Source organism: Oncorhynchus masou, chromosome 9 (genome assembly GCF_036934945.1).
Source record: "Oncorhynchus masou masou isolate Uvic2021 chromosome 9, UVic_Omas_1.1, whole genome shotgun sequence".
In the NCBI taxonomy this organism is placed as follows: Eukaryota; Metazoa; Chordata; class Actinopteri; order Salmoniformes; family Salmonidae; genus Oncorhynchus; species Oncorhynchus masou.
Window position 1 is genome coordinate 11,697,603 of NC_088220.1, and position 27,182 is coordinate 11,724,784.

The 27,182-nt window shown below is 43.9% G+C and overlaps 1 protein-coding gene across 1 annotated transcript in view; it reads right to left on the reverse strand.

Annotated features, from left to right (window-relative positions):
* LOC135545525 (thymosin beta-a-like) overlaps positions 1 to 25,718 on the reverse strand; it is a 32,326-nt gene extending 6,608 nt beyond the window's left edge. The window contains exons 1-2 of the mRNA XM_064973181.1: positions 25,590 to 25,718; positions 23,282 to 23,396 (exon numbers count right to left, since the gene is read on the reverse strand). Coding sequence (XP_064829253.1) covers positions 23,282 to 23,396; positions 25,590 to 25,688 — 214 coding nt within the window. The 5' untranslated portion in view covers positions 25,689 to 25,718. The remainder of the gene's footprint in view (positions 1 to 23,281; positions 23,397 to 25,589) is intronic.
* Between the last annotated feature and the right edge of the window lie 1,464 nt (positions 25,719 to 27,182).

Here is a 27,182-nt window from a genome sequence, read left to right on the forward strand (position 1 = left end):
GAAGGGCACTAACACTACAGTAGAAGGGCACTAATACACTACAGTAGAAGGGCACTAACACACTACTAACACTACAGTAGAAGGGCACTAACACACTACTATCACTACAGTAGAAGGTCACTAACACACTACTATTGCTACAGTAGAAGGGCACTAACACACTACTATCACTACAGTAGAAGGGCACTAACACACTACTATTACTACAGTAGAAGGGCACTAACACTACAGTAGAAGGGCACTAACACACTACTAACACTACAGTAGAAGGGCACTAACACACTACTATTACTACAGTAGAAGGGCACTAACACTACAGTAGAAGGGCACTAATACACTACTAACACTACAGTAGAAGGGCACTAACACACTACTAACACTACAGTAGAAGGGCACTATCACACTACTATCACTACAGTAGAAGGGCACTAACACACTACTATTACTACAGTAGAAGGGCCCTAACACACTACTATTACTACAGTAGAAGGGCACTAACACACTACTATCAGTACAGTAGAAGGGCACTAACACTACAGTAGAAGGGCACTAACACACTACTATTACTACAGTAGAAGGGCACTAACACACTACTATCACTACAGTAGAAGGGCACTAACACTACAGTAGAAGGGCACTAACACACTACTAACACTACAGTAGAAGGGCACTAACACACTACTATCAGTACAGTAGAAGGGCACTAACACTACAGTAGAAGGGCACTTACACACAACTATTACTACAGTAGAAGGGCACTAACACTACAGTAGAAGGGCACTAATACACTACTAACACTACAGCAGAAGGGCACTAACACACTACTATTACTACAGTAGAAGGGCACTAACACTACAGTAGAAGGGCACTAACACTACAGTAGAAGGGCACTAACACACTACTAACACTACAGTAGAAGGGCAATAACACTACAGTAGAAGGGCACTAACACTACAGTAGAAGGGCAGTAACACACTACTAACACAACAGTAGAAGGGCACTAACACACTACAGTAGAAGGGCACTAATACACAACTAACACTACAGTAGAAGGGCACTAACACACTACAGTAGAAGGGCACTAACACTACAGTAGAAGGGCACTAACGCATTACAGTAGAAGGGCACTAACACACTACTAACACTACAGTAGAAGGGCACTAATACACTACAGTAGATGGGCAGTAACCCACTACTAACACTACAGTAGAAGGGCACTAACACACTCCTAACACTACAGTAGAAGGGCACTAACACACTCCTAACACTACAGTAGAAGGGCACTAACACGACAGTAGAAGGGCACTAACACGACAGTAGAAGGGCACTAATACACGACTAACACTACAGTAGAAGGGCACTAACACTACAGTAGAAGGGCAGTAATACACTACTAACACTACAGTAGAAGGGCACTAACACTACAGTAGAAGGGCACTAACACTACAGTAGATGGGCACCAACACACTACAGTAGATGGGCACCAACACACTACAGTAGAAGGGCACTAACACACTACTAACACTACAGTAGAAGGGCACTAACACACTACTAACACTACAGTAGAAGGGCACTAACACTACAGTAGAAGGGCACTAACACTACAGTAGAAGGGCACTAACACACTACTAACACAACAGTAGAAGGGCACTAACACTACAGTAGAAGGGCACTAACACTACAGTAGAAGGGCACTAACACTACAGTAGAAGGGCACTAACACTACAGTAGAAGGGCACTAACACTACAGTAGAAGGGCACTAACACACTACTAACACTACAGTAGAAGGGCACTAACACTACAGTAGAAGGGCACTAACACACTACTAACACTACAGTAGAAGGGCACTAACACTACAGTAGAAGGGCACTAACACTACAGTAGAAGGGCACTAACACTACAGTAGAAGGGCACTAACACACTACTAACACTACAGTAGAAGGGCACTAACACACTACTAACACTACAGTAGAAGGGCACTAACACACTACTAACACTACAGTAGAAGGGCACTAACACACTACTAACACTACAGTAGAAGGGCACTAACACACTACTAATGCCACAGTAGGACTGCATGTGTATTTTATGTTTTTTCCTCTTGGCCAGCCAAAGATATTAGGTTGAACAAGGACAAGACCTTTTACAGTTGCCCTCAAGTGTGTACCAGGCTCTCAGTTAATCAGCAATAGGCCGATATCATGCTTGTGCAGTGTGGCCGTCTTCTCTCTGTACAATACAGTCGGAGGCACTTAACTACTGTAAACAGAGAGGGAGACAGGTACAGAGTAGCTACTGTAAACAGAGAGGGGGACAGGTACAGGGTAGCTACTGTAATCAGAGAGGGAGACAGGTACAGAGTAGCTACTGTAAACAGAGAGGGGGACAGGTAGAGGGTAGCTACTGTAAACAGAGAGGAGACAGGTACAGGGTAGCTACTGTAAACAGAGAGGAGACAGGTACAGGGTAGCTACTGTAAACAGAGAGGGAGACAGGTACAGGGTAGCTACTGTAAACAGAGAGGGAGACAGGTACAGGGTAGCTACTGTAAACAGAGAGGGAGACAGGTACAGGGTAGCTACTGTAATCAGAGAGGGAGACAGGTACAGGGTAGCTACTGTAAACAGAGAGGGAGACAGGTACAGGGTAGCTACTGTAAACAGAGAGGGAGACAGGTACAGGGTAGCTACTGTAATCAGAGAGGGAGTCAGGTACAGGGTAGCTACTGTAAACAGAGAGGGAGACAGGTACAGGGTAGCTACTGTAATCAGAGAGGGAGACAGGTACAGGGTAGCTACTGTAATCAGAGAGGAGACAGGTACAGGGTAGCTACTGTAATCAGAGAGGGAGACAGGTACAGGGTAGCTACTGTAATCAGAGAGGGAGACAGGTACAGGGTAGCTACTGTAATCAGAGAGGGAGACAGGTACAGGGTAGCTACTGTAATCAGAGAGGGAGACAGGTACAGGGTAGCTACTGTAATCAGAGAGGGAGACAGGTACAGGGTAGCTACTGTAAACAGAGAGGGAGACAGGTACAGGGTAGCTACTGTAATCAGAGAGGGAGACAGGTACAGGGTAGCTACTGTAAACAGAGAGGGAGACAGGTACAGGGTAACTACTGTAAACAGAGAGGGAGACAGGTACAGGGTAGCTACTGTAAACAGAGAGGAGACAGGTACAGGGTAGCTACTGTAATCAGAGAGGGAGACAGGTACAGGGTAACTACTGTAAACAGAGAGGGAGACAGGTACAGGGTAGCTACTGTAATCAGAGAGGGAGACAGGTACAGGGTAGCTACTGTAATCAGAGAGGGAGACGGGTACAGGGTAGCTACTGTAATCAGAGAGGGAGACAGGTATAGTACAGCCCACTGCAGCTTATTAATACCAAAGAAATAACTGGTGGCTGCCAGGCCTCAGAGCCACTAAAATATCATCACGGTTCTGTAACGCTGCTGGATAGCAGTCAGACAAGTGTGTACTTGATAACTGGAATGCATTGGGCGTAACTGTAAAAATGTAACATACGGTAAGTGTTCTTCTCCACAGTGTTGTACTGTTTCTGGATGGTCAGGTGAAGATTTATCCTCTACTTTACATAGTCAAATAAAGAGAAACTACACATTACTAACTCTACAGTAGAAGGGCACTAACACACTACAGTAGAAGGGCACTAACACACTACAGTAGAAGGGCACTAACACACTACAGTAGAAGGGCACTAACACACTACAGTAGAAGGGCACTAACTGTCACGCCCTGGTCGAAGTATATTGTGTTTGTCTTTATTTATTTGGTCAGGCCAGGGTGTGACATGGGTTTATTGCGGTGTGTTTTGTCTTGGTGTTTTGTTAGGTGTTGGGTGTGTGGCTTAGTGGGGGTATCTAGCATAGTATATGGCTGTCTGGAGTGGTTCTCAATCAGAGGCAGGTGTTTATTGTTGTCTCTGATTGGGAACCATATTTAGGCAGCCATATTCTTTGAGTATTTCGTGGGTGATTGTTCCTGTCTCTGTGTTTACCAGATAGGCTGTATAGGTTTTCACGGTCGTTCATTGTTTTGTTAGTTATTTCATGTCTAGTTCCTTTTATTAAAGAACATGAATAACCACCACGCTGCATTTTGGTCCGCTTCTCCTTCACCAGACGAAAAGCGATACACTAACACACTACTATTACTACAGTAGAAGGGCACTAACTACAGCAGAAGGGCACAAACACACTACTATTACTACAGTAGAAGGGCACTAACACTACAGTAGAAGGGCACTAACACACTACTAACACTACAGTAGAAGGGCACAAATACACTACTAACACTACAGCAGAAGGGCACTAACACTACAGCAGAAGGGCACTAACACACAACTATTACTACAGTAGAAGGGCACTAACACACTACTATCACTACAGTAGAAGGGCACTAACACTACAGTAGAAGGGCACTAACACTACTAACACTACAGTAGAAGGGCACTAACACACTACTATCACTACAGTAGAAGGGCACTAACACACTACTAACACTACAGTAGAAGGGCACTAACACACTACTAACACTACAGTAGAAGGGCACTAACACTACAGTAGAAGGGCACTAACACACTACTAACACAACAGTAGAAGGGCACTAACACTACAGTAGAAGGGCACTAACACTACAGTAGAAGGGCACTAACACTACAGTAGAAGGACACTAACACACTACTAACACTACAGTAGAAGGGCACTAACACTACAGTAGAAGGGCACTAACACTACAGTAGAAGGGCACTAACACACTACTAACACTACAGTAGAAGGGCACTAACACTACAGTAGAAGGGCACTAACACTACAGTAGAAGGGCACTAACACACTACTAACACTACAGTAGAAGGGCACTAACACTACAGTAGAAGGGCACTAACACACTACAGTAGAAGGGCACTAACACTACAGTAGAAGGGCACTAACACTACAGTAGAAGGGCACTAACACTACAGTAGAAGGGCACTAACACACTACTAACACTACAGTAGAAGGGCACTAACACACTACTAACACTACAGTAGAAGGGCACTAACACACTACTAACACTACAGTAGAAGGGCACTAACACACTACTAACACTACAGTAGAAGGGCACTAACACACTACTAAAGCCACAGTAGGACTGCATGTGTATTTTATGTTTTCCCTCTTGGCCAGCCAAAGATATTAGGTTGAACAAGGACAAGACCTTTTACAGTTGCCCTCAAGTGTGTACCAGGCTCTCGGTTAATCAGCAATAGGCCGATATCATGCTTGTGCAGTGTGGCCGTCTTCTCTCTGTACAATACAGTCGGAGGCACTTAACTACTGTAAACAGAGAGGGAGACAGGTACAGAGTAGCTACTGTAAACAGAGAGGGGACAGGTACAGGGTAGCTACTGTAATCAGAGAGGGAGACAGGTACAGAGTAGCTACTGTAAACAGAGAGGGGGACAGGTAGAGGGTAGCTACTGTAAACAGAGAGGGAGACAGGTACAGGGTAGCTACTGTAAACAGAGAGGGAGACAGGTACAGGGTAGCTACTGTAAACAGAGAGGGAGACAGGTACAGGGTAGCTACTGTAAACAGAGAGGGAGACAGGTACAGGGTAGCTACTGTAATCAGAGAGGGAGTCAGGTACAGGGTAGCTACTGTAAACAGAGAGGGAGACAGGTACAGGGTAGCTACTGTAATCAGAGAGGGAGACAGGTACAGGGTAGCTACTGTAATCAGAGAGGGAGACAGGTACAGGGTAGCTACTGTAAACAGAGAGGGAGACAGGTACAGGGTAGCTACTGTAATCAGAGAGGGAGACAGGTACAGGGTAGCTACTGTAAACAGAGAGGGAGACAGGTACAGGGTAACTACTGTAAACAGAGAGGAGACAGGTACAGGGTAGCTACTGTAATCAGAGAGGGGGACAGGTACAGGGTAGCTACTGTAAACAGAGAGGGAGACAGGTACAGGGTAGCTACTGTAATCAGAGAGGGAGACAGGTACAGGGTAGCTACTGTAATCAGAGAGGGAGACAGGTACAGGGTAGCTACTGTAATCAGAGAGGGAGACAGGTACAGGGTAGCTACTGTAATCAGAGAGGGAGACAGGTACAGGGTAGCTACTGTAATCAGAGAGGGAGACAGGTACAGGGTAGCTACTGTAATCAGAGAGGGAGACAGGTACAGGGTAGCTACTGTAAACAGAGAGGGAGACAGGTACAGGGTAGCTACTGTAATCAGAGAGGGAGACAGGTACAGGGTAGCTACTGTAATCAGAGAGGGAGACAGGTACAGGGTAGCTACTGTAATCAGAGAGGAGACAGGTACAGGGTAGCTACTGTAATCAGAGAGGAGACAGGTATAGTACAGCTCCACTGCAGCTTATTAATACCAAAGAAATAACTGGTGGCTGCCAGGCCTCAGAGCCACTAAAATATCATCACGGTTCTGTAACGCTGCTGGATAGCAGTCAGACAAGTGTGTACTTGATAACTGGAATGCATTGGGCGTAACTGTAAAAATGTAACCTACGGTAAGTGTTCTTCTCAACAGTGTTGTACTGTTTCTGGATGGTCAGGTGAAGATTTATCCTCTACTTTACATATAGTCAAATAAAGAGAAACTACACATTACTAACTCTACAGTAGAAGGGCACTAACACACTACAGTAGAAGGGCACTAATACACAACTAACACTACAGTAGAAGGGCACTAACACACTACAGTAGAAGGGCACTAACACTACAGTAGAAGGGCACTAACGCATTACAGTAGAAGGGCACTAACACACTACTAACACTACAGTAGAAGGGCACTAATACACTACAGTAGATGGGCAGTAACCCACTACTAACACTACAGTAGAAGGGCACTAACACACTCCTAACACTACAGTAGAAGGGCACTAACATACTCCTAACACTACAGTAGAAGGGCACTAACACGACAGTAGAAGGGCACTAACACGACAGTAGAAGGGCACTAATACACGACTTACACTACAGTAGAAGGGCACTAACACTACAGTAGAAGGGCAGTAATACACTACTAACACTACAGTAGAAGGGCACTAACACTACAGTAGAAGGGCACTAACACTACAGTAGATGGGCACCAACACAATACAGTAGATGGGCACCAACACACTACAGTAGAAGGGCACTAACACACTACTAACACTACAGTAGAAGGGCACTAACACACTACTAACACTACAGTAGAAGGGCACTAACACTACAGTAGAAGGGCACTAACACTACAGTAGAAGGGCACTAACACACTACTAACACAACAGTAGAAGGGCACTAACACTACAGTAGAAGGGCACTAACACTACAGTAGAAGGGCACTAACACTACAGTAGAAGGGCACTAACACTACAGTAGAAGGGCACTAACACTACAGTAGAAGGGCACTAACACACCACTAACACTACAGTAGAAGGGCACTAACACTACAGTAGAAGGGCACTAACACACTACTAACACTACAGTAGAAGGGCACTAACACTACAGTAGAAGGGCACTAACACTACAGTAGAAGGGCACTAACACTACAGTAGAAGGGCACTAACACACTACTAACACTACAGTAGAAGGGCACTAACACACTACTAACACTACAGTAGAAGGGCACTAACACACTACTAACACTACAGTAGAAGGGCACTAACACACTACTAACACTACAGTAGAAGGGCACTAACACACTACTAATGCCACAGTAGGACTGCATGTGTATTTTATGTTTTTTCCCTCTTGGCCAGCCAAAGATATTAGGTTGAACAAGGACAAGACCTTTTACAGTTGCCCTCAAGTGTGTACCAGGCTCTCGGTTAATCAGCAATAGGCCGATATCATGCTTGTGCAGTGTGGCCGTCTTCTCTCTGTACAATACAGTCGGAGGCACTTAACTACTGTAAACAGAGAGGGAGACAGGTACAGAGTAGCTACTGTAAACAGAGAGGGGGACAGGTACAGGGTAGCTACTGTAATCAGAGAGGGAGACAGGTACAGGGTAGCTACTGTAAACAGAGAGGGGGACAGGTAGAGGGTAGCTACTGTAAACAGAGAGGGAGACAGGTACAGGGTAGCTACTGTAAACAGAGAGGGAGACAGGTACAGGGTAGCTACTGTAAACAGAGAGGGAGACAGGTACAGGGTAGCTACTGTAAACAGAGAGGGAGACAGGTACAGGGTAGCTACTGTAAACAGAGAGGGAGACAGGTACAGGGTAGCTACTGTAATCAGAGAAGGAGACAGGTACAGGGTAGCTACTGTAAACAGAGAGGGAGACAGGTACAGGGTAGCTACTGTAAACAGAGAGGGAGACAGGTACAGGGTAGACTGTAATCAGAGAGGGAGTCAGGTACAGGGTAGCTACTGTAAACAGAGAGGGAGACAGGTACAGGGTAGCTACTGTAATCAGAGAGGGAGACAGGTACAGGGTAGCTACTGTAATCAGAGAGGGAGACAGGTACAGGGTAGCTACTGTAATCAGAGAGGGAGACAGGTACAGGGTAGCTACTGTAATCAGAGAGGGAGACAGGTACAGGGTAGCTACTGTAATCAGAGAGGGAGACAGGTACAGGGTAGCTACTGTAATCAGAGAGGGAGACAGGTACAGGGTAGCTACTGTAATCAGAGAGGGAGACAGGTACAGGGTAGCTACTGTAAACAGAGAGGAGACAGGTACAGGGTAGCTACTGTAATCAGAGAGGGAGACAGGTACAGGGTAGCTACTGTAAACAGAGAGGGAGACAGGTACAGGGTAACTACTGTAAACAGAGAGGAGACAGGTACAGGGTAGCTACTGTAAACAGAGAGGGAGACAGGTACAGGGTAGCTACTGTAATCAGAGAGGGAGACAGGTACAGGGTAACTACTGTAAACAGAGAGGGAGACAGGTACAGGGTAGCTACTGTAATCAGAGAGGGAGACAGGTACAGGGTAGCTACTGTAATCAGAGAGGGAGACGGGTACAGGGTAGCTACTGTAATCAGAGAGGGAGACAGGTATAGTACAGCCCACTGCAGCTTATTAATACCAAAGAAATAACTGGTGGCTGCCAGGCCTCAGAGCCACTAAAATATCATCACGGTTCTGTAACGCTGCTGGATAGCAGTCAGACAAGTGTGTACTTGATAACTGGAATGCATTGGGCGTAACTGTAAAAATGTAACATACGGTAAGTGTTCTTCTCCACAGTGTTGTACTGTTTCTGGATGGTCAGGTGAAGATTTATCCTCTACTTTACATAGTCAAATAAAGAGAAACTACACATTACTAACTCTACAGTAGAAGGGCACTAACACACTACAGTAGAAGGGCACTAACACACTACAGTAGAAGGGCACTAACACACTACAGTAGAAGGGCACTAACACACTACAGTAGAAGGGCACTAACTGTCACGCCCTGGTCGAAGTATATTGTGTTTGTCTTTATTTATTTGGTCAGGCCAGGGTGTGACATGGGTTTATTGCGGTGTGTTTTGTCTTGGTGTTTTGTTAGGTGTTGGGTGTGTGGCTTAGTGGGGGTATCTAGCATAGTATATGGCTGTCTGGAGTGGTTCTCAATCAGAGGCAGGTGTTTATTGTTGTCTCTGATTGGGAACCATATTTAGGCAGCCATATTCTTTGAGTATTTCGTGGGTGATTGTTCCTGTCTCTGTGTTTACCAGATAGGCTGTATAGGTTTTCACGGTCGTTCATTGTTTTGTTAGTTATTTCATGTCTAGTTCCTTTTATTAAAGAACATGAATAACCACCACGCTGCATTTTGGTCCGCTTCTCCTTCACCAGACGAAAAGCGATACACTAACACACTACTATTACTACAGTAGAAGGGCACTAACTACAGCAGAAGGGCACAAACACACTACTATTACTACAGTAGAAGGGCACTAACACTACAGTAGAAGGGCACTAACACACTACTAACACTACAGTAGAAGGGCACAAATACACTACTAACACTACAGCAGAAGGGCACTAACACTACAGCAGAAGGGCACTAACACACAACTATTACTACAGTAGAAGGGCACTAACACACTACTATCACTACAGTAGAAGGGCACTAACACTACAGTAGAAGGGCACTAACACTACTAACACTACAGTAGAAGGGCACTAACACACTACTATCACTACAGTAGAAGGGCACTAACACACTACTAACACTACAGTAGAAGGGCACTAACACACTACTAACACTACAGTAGAAGGGCACTAACACTACAGTAGAAGGGCACTAACACACTACTAACACAACAGTAGAAGGGCACTAACACTACAGTAGAAGGGCACTAACACTACAGTAGAAGGGCACTAACACTACAGTAGAAAGACACTAACACACTACTAACACTACAGTAGAAGGGCACTAACACTACAGTAGAAGGGCACTAACACTACAGTAGAAGGGCACTAACACACTACTAACACTACAGTAGAAGGGCACTAACACTACAGTAGAAGGGCACTAACACTACAGTAGAAGGGCACTAACACACTACTAACACTACAGTAGAAGGGCACTAACACTACAGTAGAAGGGCACTAACACACTACAGTAGAAGGGCACTAACACTACAGTAGAAGGGCACTAACACTACAGTAGAAGGGCACTAACACTACAGTAGAAGGGCACTAACACACTACTAACACTACAGTAGAAGGGCACTAACACACTACTAACACTACAGTAGAAGGGCACTAACACACTACTAACACTACAGTAGAAGGGCACTAACACACTACTAACACTACAGTAGAAGGGCACTAACACACTACTAACACTACAGTAGAAGGGCACTAACACACTACTAACACAACAGTAGAAGGGCACTAACACTACAGTAGAAGGGCACTAACACTACAGTAGAAGGGCACTAACACTACAGTAGAAGGGCACTAACACTACAGTAGAAGGGCACTAACACTACAGTAGAAGGGCACTAACACACCACTAACACTACAGTAGAAGGGCACTAACACTACAGTAGAAGGGCACTAACACACTACTAACACTACAGTAGAAGGGCACTAACACTACAGTAGAAGGGCACTAACACTACAGTAGAAGGGCACTAACACTACAGTAGAAGGGCACTAACACACTACTAACACTACAGTAGAAGGGCACTAACACACTACTAACACTACAGTAGAAGGGCACTAACACACTACTAACACTACAGTAGAAGGGCACTAACACACTACTAACACTACAGTAGAAGGGCACTAACACACTACTAATGCCACAGTAGGACTGCATGTGTATTTTATGTTTTTCCCTCTTGGCCAGCCAAAGATATTAGGTTGAACAAGGACAAGACCTTTTACAGTTGCCCTCAAGTGTGTACCAGGCTCTCGGTTAATCAGCAATAGGCCGATATCATGCTTGTGCAGTGTGGCCGTCTTCTCTCTGTACAATACAGTCGGAGGCACTTAACTACTGTAAACAGAGAGGAGACAGGTACAGAGTAGCTACTGTAAACAGAGAGGGGGACAGGTACAGGGTAGCTACTGTAATCAGAGAGGGAGACAGGTACAGAGTAGCTACTGTAAACAGAGAGGGGGACAGGTAGAGGGTAGCTACTGTAAACAGAGAGGGAGACAGGTACAGGGTAGCTACTGTAAACAGAGAGGGAGACAGGTACAGGGTAGCTACTGTAAACAGAGAGGGAGACAGGTACAGGGTAGCTACTGTAAACAGAGAGGAGACAGGTACAGGGTAGCTACTGTAAACAGAGAGGGAGACAGGTACAGGGTAGCTACTGTAATCAGAGAGGGAGACAGGTACAGGGTAGCTACTGTAAACAGAGAGGGAGACAGGTACAGGGTAGCTACTGTAAACAGAGAGGGAGACAGGTACAGGGTAGCTACTGTAATCAGAGAGGGAGTCAGGTACAGGGTAGCTACTGTAAACAGAGAGGAGACAGGTACAGGGTAGCTACTGTAATCAGAGAGGGAGACAGGTACAGGGTAGCTACTGTAATCAGAGAGGGAGACAGGTACAGGGTAGCTACTGTAATCAGAGAGGGAGACAGGTACAGGGTAGCTACTGTAATCAGAGAGGGAGACAGGTACAGGGTAGCTACTGTAATCAGAGAGGAGACAGGTACAGGGTAGCTACTGTAATCAGAGAGGGAGACAGGTACAGGGTAGCTACTGTAATCAGAGAGGGAGACAGGTACAGGGTAGCTACTGTAAACAGAGAGGGAGACAGGTACAGGGTAGCTACTGTAATCAGAGAGGGAGACAGGTACAGGGTAGCTACTGTAAACAGAGAGGGAGACAGGTACAGGGTAACTACTGTAAACAGAGAGGGAGACAGGTACAGGGTAGCTACTGTAAACAGAGAGGGAGACAGGTACAGGGTAGCTACTGTAATCAGAGAGGGAGACAGGTACAGGGTAACTACTGTAAACAGAGAGGGAGACAGGTACAGGGTAGCTACTGTAATCAGAGAGGGAGACAGGTACAGGGTAGCTACTGTAATCAGAGAGGGAGACGGGTACAGGGTAGCTACTGTAATCAGAGAGGGAGACAGGTATAGTACAGCCCACTGCAGCTTATTAATACCAAAGAAATAACTGGTGGCTGCCAGGCCTCAGAGCCACTAAAATATCATCACGGTTCTGTAACGCTGCTGGATAGCAGTCAGACAAGTGTGTACTTGATAACTGGAATGCATTGGGCGTAACTGTAAAAATGTAACATACGGTAAGTGTTCTTCTCCACAGTGTTGTACTGTTTCTGGATGGTCAGGTGAAGATTTATCCTCTACTTTACATAGTCAAATAAAGAGAAACTACACATTACTAACTCTACAGTAGAAGGGCACTAACACACTACAGTAGAAGGGCACTAACACACTACAGTAGAAGGGCACTAACACACTACAGTAGAAGGGCACTAACACACTACAGTAGAAGGGCACTAACTGTCACGCCCTGGTCAAGTATATTGTGTTTGTCTTTATTTATTTGGTCAGGCCAGGGTGTGACATGGGTTTATTGCGGTGTGTTTTGTCTTGGTGTTTTGTTAGGTGTTGGGTGTGTGGCTTAGTGGGGGTATCTAGCATAGTATATGGCTGTCTGGAGTGGTTCTCAATCAGAGGCAGGTGTTTATTGTTGTCTCTGATTGGGAACCATATTTAGGCAGCCATATTCTTTGAGTATTTCGTGGGTGATTGTTCCTGTCTCTGTGTTTACCAGATAGGCTGTATAGGTTTTCACGGTCGTTCATTGTTTTGTTAGTTATTTCATGTCTAGTTCCTTTTATTAAAGAACATGAATAACCACCACGCTGCATTTTGGTCCGCTTCTCCTTCACCAGACGAAGCGATACACTAACACACTACTATTACTACAGTAGAAGGGCACTAACTACAGCAGAAGGGCACAAACACACTACTATTACTACAGTAGAAGGGCACTAACACTACAGTAGAAGGGCACTAACACACTACTAACACTACAGTAGAAGGGCACAAATACACTACTAACACTACAGCAGAAGGGCACTAACACTACAGCAGAAGGGCACTAACACACAACTATTACTACAGTAGAAGGGCACTAACACACTACTATCACTACAGTAGAAGGGCACTAACACTACAGTAGAAGGGCACTAACACTACTAACACTACAGTAGAAGGGCACTAACACACTACTATCACTACAGTAGAAGGGCACTAACACACTACTAACACTACAGTAGAAGGGCACTAACACACTACTAACACTACAGTAGAAGGGCACTAACACTACAGTAGAAGGGCACTAACACACTACTAACACAACAGTAGAAGGGCACTAACACTACAGTAGAAGGGCACTAACACTACAGTAGAAGGGCACTAACACTACAGTAGAAAGACACTAACACACTACTAACACTACAGTAGAAGGGCACTAACACTACAGTAGAAGGGCACTAACACTACAGTAGAAGGGCACTAACACACTACTAACACTACAGTAGAAGGGCACTAACACTACAGTAGAAGGGCACTAACACTACAGTAGAAGGGCACTAACACACTACTAACACTACAGTAGAAGGGCACTAACACTACAGTAGAAGGGCACTAACACACTACAGTAGAAGGGCACTAACACTACAGTAGAAGGGCACTAACACTACAGTAGAAGGGCACTAACACTACAGTAGAAGGGCACTAACACACTACTAACACTACAGTAGAAGGGCACTAACACACTACTAACACTACAGTAGAAGGGCACTAACACACTACTAACACTACAGTAGAAGGGCACTAACACACTACTAACACTACAGTAGAAGGGCACTAACACACTACTAAAGCCACAGTAGGACTGCATGTGTATTTTATGTTTTTTCCCTCTTGGCCAGCCAAAGATATTAGGTTGAACAAGGACAAGACCTTTTACAGTTGCCCTCAAGTGTGTACCAGGCTCTCGGTTAATCAGCAATAGGCCGATATCATGCTTGTGCAGTGTGGCCGTCTTCTCTCTGTACAATACAGTCGGAGGCACTTAACTACTGTAAACAGAGAGGGAGACAGGTACAGAGTAGCTACTGTAAACAGAGAGGGGGACAGGTACAGGGTAGCTACTGTAATCAGAGAGGGAGACAGGTACAGAGTAGCTACTGTAAACAGAGAGGGGGACAGGTAGAGGGTAGCTACTGTAAACAGAGAGGGAGACAGGTACAGGGTAGCTACTGTAAACAGAGAGGGAGACAGGTACAGGGTAGCTACTGTAAACAGAGAGGAGACAGGTACAGGGTAGCTACTGTAAACAGAGAGGGAGACAGGTACAGGGTAGCTACTGTAATCAGAGAGGGAGTCAGGTACAGGGTAGCTACTGTAAACAGAGAGGGAGACAGGTACAGGGTAGCTACTGTAATCAGAGAGGGAGACAGGTACAGGGTAGCTACTGTAATCAGAGAGGGAGACAGGTACAGGGTAGCTACTGTAAACAGAGAGGGAGACAGGTACAGGGTAGCTACTGTAATCAGAGAGGGAGACAGGTACAGGGTAGCTACTGTAAACAGAGAGGGAGACAGGTACAGGGTAACTACTGTAAACAGAGAGGGAGACAGGTACAGGGTAGCTACTGTAATCAGAGAGGGGGACAGGTACAGGGTAGCTACTGTAAACAGAGAGGGAGACAGGTACAGGGTAGCTACTGTAATCAGAGAGGGAGACAGGTACAGGGTAGCTACTGTAATCAGAGAGGGAGACAGGTACAGGGTAGCTACTGTAATCAGAGAGGGAGACAGGTACAGGGTAGCTACTGTAATCAGAGAGGGAGACAGGTACAGGGTAGCTACTGTAATCAGAGAGGAGACAGGTACAGGGTAGCTACTGTAATCAGAGAGGGAGACAGGTACAGGGTAGCTACTGTAAACAGAGAGGGAGACAGGTACAGGGTAGCTACTGTAATCAGAGAGGGAGACAGGTACAGGGTAGCTACTGTAATCAGAGAGGGAGACAGGTACAGGGTAGCTACTGTAATCAGAGAGGGAGACGGGTACAGGGTAGCTACTGTAATCAGAGAGGGAGACAGGTATAGTACAGCTCCACTGCAGCTTATTAATACCAAAGAAATAACTGGTGGCTGCCAGGCCTCAGAGCCACTAAAATATCATCACGGTTCTGTAACGCTGCTGGATAGCAGTCAGACAAGTGTGTACTTGATAACTGGAATGCATTGGGCGTAACTGTAAAAATGTAACCTACGGTAAGTGTTCTTCTCAACAGTGTTGTACTGTTTCTGGATGGTCAGGTGAAGATTTATCCTCTACTTTACATATAGTCAAATAAAGAGAAACTACACATTACTAACTCTACAGTAGAAGGGCACTAACACACTACAGTAGAAGGGCATTAACACACTACAGTAGAAGGGCACTAACACACTACAGTAGAAGGGCACTAACACACTACAGTAGAAGGGCACTAACTGTCACGCCCTGGTCGAAGTATATTGTGTTTGTCTTTATTTATTTGGTCAGGCCAGGGTGTGACATGGGTTTATTGTGGTGTGTTTTGTCTTGGTGTTTTGTTAGGTGTAGGGTGTGTGGCTTAGTGGGGGTATCTAGCATAGTATATGGCTGTCTGGAGTGGTTCTCAATCAGAGGCAGGTGTTTATTGTTGTCTCTGATTGGGAACCATATTTAGGCAGCCATATTCTTTGAGTATTTCGTGGGTGATTGTTCCTGTCTCTGTGTTTACCAGATAGGCTGTATAGGTTTTCACGGTCGTTCATTGTTTTGTTAGTTATTTCATGTCTAGTTCCTTTTATTAAAGAACATGAATAACCACGACGCTGCATTTTGGTCCGCTTCTCCTTCACCAGACGAAAAGCGATACACTAACACACTACTATTACTACAGTAGAAGGGCACTAACTACAGCAGAAGGGCACTAACACACTACTATTACTACAGTAGAAGGGCACTAACACTACAGTAGAAGGGCACTAACACACTACTAACACTACAGTAGAAGGGCACTAATACACTACTAACACTACAGCAGAAGGGCACTAACACTACAGCAGAAGGGCACTAACACACAACTATTACTACAGTAGAAGGGCACTAACACTACAGTAGAAGGGCACTAATACACTACTAACACTACAGCAGAAGGGCACTAACACTACAGCAGAAGGGCACTAACACACAACTATTACTACAGTAGAAGGGCACTAACAAACTACTATCACTACAGTAGAAGGGCACTAACACTACAGTAGAAGGGCACTAACACACTACTATTACTACAGTAGAAGGGCACTAACACTACAGTAGAAGGGCACTAACACTACTAACACTACAGTAGAAGGGCACTAACACACTACTATTACTACAGTAGAAGGGCACTAACACACTACTATCACTACAGTAGAAGGGCACTAACACTACAGTAGAAGGGCACTAACACTACTAACACTACAGTAGAAGGGCACTAACACACTACTACCACTACAGTAGAAGGGCACTAACACACTACTATTACTACAGTAGAAGGGCACTAACACACTACTATTACTACAGTAGAAGGGCACTAACACTACAGTAGAAGGGCACTAATACACTACTAACACTACAGCAGAAGGGCACTAACACACTACTATTACTACAGTAGAAGGGCACTAACACACTACTAACACTACAGTAGAAGGGCACTAACACACTACTATTACTACAGTAGAAGGGCACTAACACTACAGTAGAAGGGCACTAATACACTACAGTAGAAGGGCACTAACACACTACTATCACTACAGTAGAAGGGCACTAACACACTACTATTGCTACAGTAGAAGGGCACTAACACACTACTATCACTACAGTAGAAGGGCACTAACACACTACTATTACTACAGTAGAAGGGCACTAACACTACAGTAGAAGGGCACTAACACACTACTAACACTACAGTAGAAGGGCACTAACACACTACTATTACTACAGTAGAAGGGCACTAACACTACAGTAGAAGGGCACTAATACACTACTAACACTACAGTAGAAGGGCACAAACACACTACTAACACTACAGTAGAAGGGCACTATCACACTACTAACACTACAGTAGAAGGGCACTAACACACTACTATTACTACAGTATAAGGGCACTAACACACTACTATTACTACAGTAGAAGGGCACTAACACACTACTATCAGTACAGTAGAAGGGCACTAACACTACAGTAGAAGGGCACTAACACACTACTATTACTACAGTAGAAGGGCACTAACACACTACTATCACTACAGTAGAAGGGCACTAACACTACAGTAGAAGGGCACTAACACACTACTATTACTACAGTAGAAGGGCACTAACACACTACTATCAGTACAGTAGAAGGGCACTAACACACAACTATTACTACAGTAGAAGGGCACTAACACTACAGTAGAAGGGCACTAACACACTACTATTACTACAGTAGAAGGGCACTAACACACTACTATCACTACAGTAGAAGGGCACTTACACTACAGTAGAAGGGCACTAACACACAACTATTACTACAGTAGAAGGGCACTAACACTACAGTAGAAGGGCACTAACACTACAGTAGAAGGGCACTAACACTATAGTAGAAGGGCACAAACACACTACTAACACTACAGTAGAAGGGCACTAATACACTACTAACACTACAGTAGAAGGGCACTAACACTACAGTAGAAGGGCACTAACACTACAGTAGAAGGGCACTAACACTACAGTAGAAGGGCACTAACACACAACTATTACTACAGTAGAAGGGCACTAACACTACAGTAGAAGGGCACTACTAACACTACAGCAGAAGGGCACAAACACACTACTATTACTACAGTAGAAGGGCACTAACACACTACTAACACTACAGTAGAAGGGCACTAACACACTACTATTACTACAGTAGAAGGGCACTAACACTACAGTAGAAGGGCACTAATACACTACAGTAGAAGGGCACTAACACACTACTATCACTACAGTAGAAGGGCACTAACACACTACTATTGCTACAGTAGAAGGGCACTAACACACTACTATCACTACAGTAGAAGGGCACTAACACACTACTATTACTACAGTAGAAGGGCACTAACACTACAGTAGAAGGGCACTAACACACTACTAACACTACAGTAGAAGGGCACTAACACACTACTATTACTACAGTAGAAGGGCACTAACACTACAGTAGAAGGGCACTAATACACTACTAACACTACAGTAGAAGGGCACTAACACACTACTAACACTACAGTAGAAGGGCACTATCACACTACTAACACTACAGTAGAAGGGCACTAACACACTACTATTACTACAGTATAAGGGCACTAACACACTACTATTACTACAGTAGAAGGGCACTAACACACTACTATCAGTACAGTAGAAGGGCACTAACACTACAGTAGAAGGGCACTAACACACTACTATTACTACAGTAGAAGGGCACTAACACACTACTATCAGTACAGTAGAAGGGCACTAACACTACAGTAGAAGGGCACTAACACACTACTATTACTACAGTAGAAGGGCACTAACACACTACTATCACTACAGTAGAAGGGCACTAACACTACAGTAGAAGGGCACTAACACACTACTATTACTACAGTAGAAGGGCACTAACACACTACTATCAGTACAGTAGAAGGGCACTAACACACAACTATTACTACAGTAGAAGGGCACTAACACTACAGTAGAAGGGCACTAACACACTACTATTACTACAGTAGAAGGGCACTAACACACTACTATCACTACAGTAGAAGGGCACTTACACTACAGTAGAAGGGCACTAACACACAACTATTACTACAGTAGAAGGGCACTAACACTACAGTAGAAGGGCACTAACACTACAGTAGAAGGGCACTAACACTATAGTAGAAGGGCACAAACACACTACTAACACTACAGTAGAAGGGCACTAATACACTACTAACACTACAGTAGAAGGGCACTAACACTACAGTAGAAGGGCACTAACACTACAGTAGAAGGGCACTAACACTACAGTAGAAGGGCACTAACACACAACTATTACTACAGTAGAAGGGCACTAACACTACAGTAGAAGGGCACTACTAACACTACAGCAGAAGGGCACTAACACACTACTATTACTACAGTAGAAGGGCACTAACACACTACTAACACTACAGTAGAAGGGCACTAACACACTACTATTACTACAGTAGAAGGGCACTAACACTACAGTAGAAGGGCACTAATACACTACAGTAGAAGGGCACTAACACACTACTATCACTACAGTAGAAGGGCACTAACACACTACTATTGCTACAGTAGAAGGGCACTAACACACTACTATCACTACAGTAGAAGGGCACTAACACACTACTATTACTACAGTAGAAGGGCACTAACACTACAGTAGAAGGGCACTAACACACTACTAACACTACAGTAGAAGGGCACTAACACACTACTATTACTACAGTAGAAGGGCACTAACACTACAGTAGAAGGGCACTAATACACTACTAACACTACAGTAGAAGGGCACTAACACACTACTAACACTACAGTAGAAGGGCACTATCACACTACTAACACTACAGTAGAAGGGCACTAACACACTACTATTACTACAGTATAAGGGCACTAACACACTACTATTACTACAGTAGAAGGGCACTAACACACTACTATCAGTACAGTAGAAGGGCACTAACACTACAGTAGAAGGGCACTAACACACTACTATTACTACAGTAGAAGGGCACTAACACACTACTATCACTACAGTAGAAGGGCACTAACACTACAGTAGAAGGGCACTAACACACTACTATTACTACAGTAGAAGGGCACTAACACACTACTATCAGTACAGTAGAAGGGCACTAACACACAACTATTACTACAGTAGAAGGGCACTAACACTACAGTAGAAGGGCACTAACACACTACTATTACTACAGTAGAAGGGCACTAACACACTACTATCACTACAGTAGAAGGGCACTTACACTACAGTAGAAGGGCACTAACACACAACTATTACTACAGTAGAAGGGCACTAACACTACAGTAGAAGGGCACTAACACTACAGTAGAAGGGCACTAACACTATAGTAGAAGGGCACAAACACACTACTAACACTACAGTAGAAGGGCACTAATACACTACTAACACTACAGTAGAAGGGCACTAACACTACAGTAGAAGGGCACTAACACTACAGTAGAAGGGCACTAACACTACAGTAGAAGGGCACTAACACACAACTATTACTACAGTAGAAGGGCACTAACACTACAGTAGAAGGGCACTAACACTACAGTAGAAGGGCACAAACACACTACTAACACTACAGTAGAATGGCACTAATACACTACTAACACTACAGTAGAAGGGCACTAACACACTACTATTACTACAGCAGAAGGGCACTAACACACTACTAACACTACAGTAGAAGGGCACTAACACTACAGTAGAAGGGCACTAACACTACAGTAGAAGGGCACTAACACACTACTATTACTACAGTAGAAGGGCACTAACACACTACTATTACTACAGTAGAAGGGCACTAACACACTACTATTACTACAGTAGAAGGGCGCTAACACACTACTAACACTACAGTAGAAGGGCATTAACACTACAGTAGAAGGGCACTAACACTACAGTAGAAGGGCACTAACACTACAGTAGAAGGGCACTAACACACTACTATTACTACAGTAGAAGGGCACTAACACACTACTATTACTACAGTAGAAGGGCACTAACACACTACTATTACTACAGTAGAAGGGCACTAACACACTACTATTACTACAGTAGAAGGGCACTAATACACTACTAACACTACAGTAGAAGGGCACTAATACACTACTAACACTACAGTAGAAGGGCACTAATACACTAGTAACACTACAGTAGAAGGGCACTAACACACTACTATTACTACAGTAGAAGGGCACTAATACACTAGTAACACTACAGTAGAAGGGCACTAACACACTACTATTACTACAGTAGAAGGGCACTAACACTACAGTAGAAGGGCACTAACACACTACTATTACTACAGTAGAAGGGCACTAACACACTACTATTACTACAGTAGAAGGGCACTAATACACTAGTAACACTACAGTAGAAGGGCACTAACACACTACTATTACTACAGTAGAAGGGCACTAACACTACAGTAGAAGGGCACTAACACACTACTAACACTACAGTAGATGGGCACTAACACACTACTAACACTACAGTAGAAGGGCACTAACAGTACAGTAGAAGGGCACTAACACACTACTATTACTACAGTAGAAGGGCACAAACACACTACTATCACTACAGTAGAAGGGCACTAACAGTACAGTAGAAGGGCACTAACACACTACTATTACTACAGTAGAAGGGCACAAACACACTACTATCACTACAGTAGAAGGGCACTAACACACTACTATTACTACAGTAGAAGGGCACTAACACACTACTATTACTACAGTAGAAGGGCACTAACAGTACAGTAGAAGGGCACTAGCACACTACTATTACTACAGTAGAAGGGCACTAACACACTACTATTACTACAGTAGAAGGGCACAAACACACTACTATCACTACAGTAGAAGGGCACTAACACACTACTATTACTACAGTAGAAGGGCACAAACACACTACTAACACTACAGTAGAAGGGCACTAACACTACAGTAGAAGGGCACTAACACACTACTATTACTACAGTAGAAGGGCACTAACACACTACTATTACTACAGTAGAAGGGCACTAACACACTACTATTACTACAGTAGAAGGGCACTAACACACTACTATTACTACAGTAGAAGGGCACTAACACACTACTATTACTACAGTAGAAGGGCACTAACACACTACTATTACTACAGTAGAAGGGCACTAACACACTACTATTACTACAGTCGAAGGGCACTAACACTACAGTAGAAGGGCACTAACACACTACTAACACTACAGTAGAAGGGCACTAACACACTACTAACACTACAGTAGAAGGGCACTAACAGTACAGTAGAAGGGCACTAACACACTACTATTACTACAGTAGAAGGGCACAAACACACTACTATCACTACAGTAGAAGGGCACTAACAGTACAGTAGAAGGGCACTAACACACTACTATTACTACAGTAGAAGGGCACTAACACACTACTATTACTACAGTAGAAGGGCACTAACAGTACAGTAGAAGGGCACTAACACACTACTATTACTACAGTAGAAGGGCACTAACAGTACAGTAGAAGGGCACTAACACACTACTATTACTACAGTAGAAGGGCACAAACACACTACTATCACTACAGTAGAAGGGCACTAACACACTACTATTACTACAGTAGAAGGGCACAAACACACTACTAACACTACAGTAGAAGGGCACTAACACTACAGTAGAAGGGCACTAACACACTACTATTACTACAGTAGAAGGGCACTAACACACTACTATTACTACAGTAGAAGGGCACTAACACACTACTATTACTACAGTAGAAGGGAACTAACACTACAGTATAAGTGCACTAACACACTACTATCACTACAGTAGAAGGGAACTAACACACTACTATCACTACAGGGTGTGGCAGACGTAGGAGTATGAGCAATAAGGGGAGGAGACAGGTTAGGAGACAGGACAGGAAAGAAGGAGACTGGTAGGAGACAGAAAAGGAGATAGGGTAGGAGAAACGTACCCTCCTTGGTTGGCAGAGTGTTCTTCTCAGCAGTACTGGTCTTCTTTAGACACTTCTTGTCAAAGGTCTCCACTCCCTGCTTCACTGGGTTGTTGTCGCCCATCTTAGATGATGTCTGAGGGAGAAGGAGTCAGAATGTAAATGTCGAGAGAGAAAGAGAAGAGATAGAGGGAGAGTCCTTAGACAAATATGTAATCTCGAATACAGGTGAGTGGATGCAGGTATATCTCCACACACACACACACACACACTCTCTCTAGCTAGTTACGTAATTCAGTCACTTGAATCAACACACACTCCCACGACATTACCATTCACCATCTAACAAAGGAGAACAAATATCCAGGAGAGAGAGCTGTTCTTACAGCGTCATGTTACCCAAGCACTCAGGTCTGCTGCAATGCACTGGTTCTAGTATACAGGAACACATATCTTATGGCGTCATGTTACCCAAGCACTCAGGTCTGCTGCAATGCACTGGTTCTAGTATACAGGAACGCATATCTTATGGCGTCATGTTACCCAAGCACTCAGGTCTGCTGCAATGCACTGGTTCTAGTATACAGGAACGCATATCTTATGGCGTCATGTTACCCAAGCACTCAGGTCTGCTGCAATGCACTGGTTCTAGTATACAGGAACGCATATCTTATGGCGTCATGCTACCCAAGCACTCAGGTCTGCTGCAATGCACTGGTTCTAGTATACAGGAACGCATATCTTATGGCGTCATGTTACCCAAGCACTCAGGTCTGCTGCAATGCACTGGTTCTAGTATACAGGAACGCATATCTTATGGCGTCATGTTACCCAAGCACTCAGGTCTGCTGCAATGCACTGGTTCTAGTATACAGGAACGCATATCTTATGGCGTCATGTTACCCAAGCACTCAGGTCTGCTGCAATGCACTGGTTCTAGTATACAGGAACACATAACTTTTTGCTTCAGAGAGAGAGAGCTGCACAAAGAGCATATTGGGATGGAAGAGTGGTATTCTCAAAATCTATGAAAGGATGTGAATGAATGAACCTACATGCATTAGGATGTTAAGGTGCCACTTCCTAGTCTTTCAGATCTGTGTAGACCTGTAGTCTACTTATTCAAACACAAATACAATTCTTAGCATACTATTAGAAAGTGTACACTGCCCTAACAAGCAAAAAGGCAGTAACTGCTCATTTGGTCTAAGATTAGTTTATGTCATTTTTTTGCTACATTAAATACATGCTTAATCATGTGGACAAGTATCCTGCCTCTTTTGTATTGTGTTCAGGAGAAAATGGGGGTCATGTTAGCAGTAACTGTATAAAGTTACTGTAAAACCAAGGTAAATAAAATACATTTTTCTCAGTTCCACACTATGAGCAGTTACTGACTTTTTGCTTGGTAGGGCAGTACATTGCAGTGTGATTTCACATGCAAGGGCCAATGGTGTATCATGTTCCACCTCCACACACTGGTGCTTTATTTGAACAAATATTGAATTTATACTTCCACAAACGCAAACTCAAAAACAGTCTCATGATCTGCTTGCAGGCAGATCGTATCTCGGTTCCCGTGAGTAAAATATAGCTGGGTGTGACGTTGTTGTTTTAGCAGACCCATTTCTGTAAACCGTACAGATTCATTCATAGGTGTCAACGCCATCTGCAGTCAAATTAGCTAATTTGACCGATCTGTCATGTTAAGGCATGTTGAGCTCACTATTAGAACATGTTTTTATCATAAACGGCACCCCAATGAACAGCCAAACCAAAAGGCTGACTGTAGGCTGGAAGCATGTCAGCTGTCAGCATCACATGCATTGATTGGGCTTTAGGTAACAGTGCGACAACTGAAAACAATAAAATGTATTCGGAATGTCATCATACCAAGGCCTGTAACTATGATATAGATAGAGCCATGATGACAATTCGCTTAACCTAACCATACAATAAGGAAACACAGACACGTTAAATAGCCTAGTTGGTGAAGGAATGCTGCAGGTGCGTTTAATGCATGCATTGTAGAACTGTCAACACAGCAACAACAAAACATCTTTAAGAAGCCTAACACTAAATCATATCGCCTAATAAGAACAAATAATATATAGTCTATTCTTTACTGACAATCAAATACAACCGCACCGTCCTTCCATCTGTTATTTGTATATATTTTTTTTACAAATGCATAATAACACGATCATCTGAATAACGTTTTTAGGCTATGATGGCAACATAGGGTGGCATCCATAAACTAACGAACACATAGAGGGAGACAGGGACATGGAATTTGAATAATTTGTATATTAAAGCTACCAACATTTACCTGGTCCGAGGATGTGCGGTGAGAATGTCTGTTACAGGTACTACGTTGTGTTGTGTTGTGTTGTGTTGGACAAACCGTTAAATAGGGAAAGCGCACCATTTTTTTTACACCAACTAGACACCAGTCTGAGCTACGCCATTGGCCCAATCCATCCAGAGGAGGGATACCATTGGCCAGGTTAAATCCATTCGTTGAGATGTTGAGGGGGACAATGTTGTGCAGCGTTCATTTGATAAATCCGACAGTGATACCACAACGCCACCTTGTGGATACATACAGCATAGCCTACAGGTCCAGAGTTGAGTGGAGAGTGCAACGCAAGAAGCATCTCCATATAAAATTCATCACAAACTGGGTGGTTCCAGCCCAGAATGCTGATTGGCTGGTCCGTCGTGGTATATGAGACCTTATACCACGGGTATGACAAAACATGTATTTTTACTGCTCTAATTACTTTAGTAACAACTTTATAATAGCAATAAGGCACCTCTGGGGCTTGTGGTATATTGCCAATATACCACGGCTAATGGCTGTATCCAGGCACTCTGCAATGAGTCGTGCATAAGAACAGCCCTTAGCTGTGGTATATTCGCCATATACCACACCCCCTCGTACCTTATTGCTTAAGTTTAAAGTGAAACTCAAGTGTGGTTTGATAAAACATGTACTAATGCTCAGGCATGTCATAATGCAGCCTCGTGGATCAACATTGTATAGTAGTACAGTCTGGTACTTACAGTATATGTTCTCTGATGTCAAAATATTATAGGGTGGCAGGGTAGCCTAGTGGTTAGAGCATTGGACTAGGAACCGGAAGGTTGCAAGTTCAAACCCCCAAGCTGACAAGGTACAAATCTGTTATTCAAGTATCCCTTTGAGAGTGGAATATAATCAATCAGAATAGATAAACTTTATAGTCCATTTTGTGAGAAACGGACATTGGAAATGAAGCAATAAAGTATAAGACAAAGGAAGTGTAGTCCTATACTGAGTGATACATATCTCATTTGATTTCCACTGGATGTCAGAAGGTGAATTCACCAATTTGTAAGTCGCTCTGGATAAGAGCGTCTGCTAAATGACTTAAATGTAAAAAAATGTAATTGATATGCAGTTGTTCGTTGAAATGTTATCAAGGACCTGTTGGCGAACCTTGACAGAGCACCTTGAACATAAATGGATCTCCTTGGCTCCGATACATTCCTGACTGAAAAAAATAGGAAACGGTGAGGCACCTGAAAGAAATAGAGCCATTACACATCATTGTCTTTTGGCTCATAAAAACCTGATATCAGAGACACAAATGTTAGTGAATGTTTAGCGGTTGTCCCTCTTCTCTTTTCTCAAAAATACAATTAAAAAGTGTAAAATAAAAATTTAAAGTTGTCCTTTTCACTTTATAAACATTTAATAAAATGTGTATGGTCTGACTAATACAGTGGTGCACAACGGCACCATCCCTGAGAACATGCTGCATCCCTGAACAGCTCCAGAAGACATCAGCACTCAAGGCCCTAAAAGGTAGTGCACTACAAAGGGTGACATTTGTGACGCAGACCCCTTTTCACGACCAGAGCAATGATGTGTGGTGTT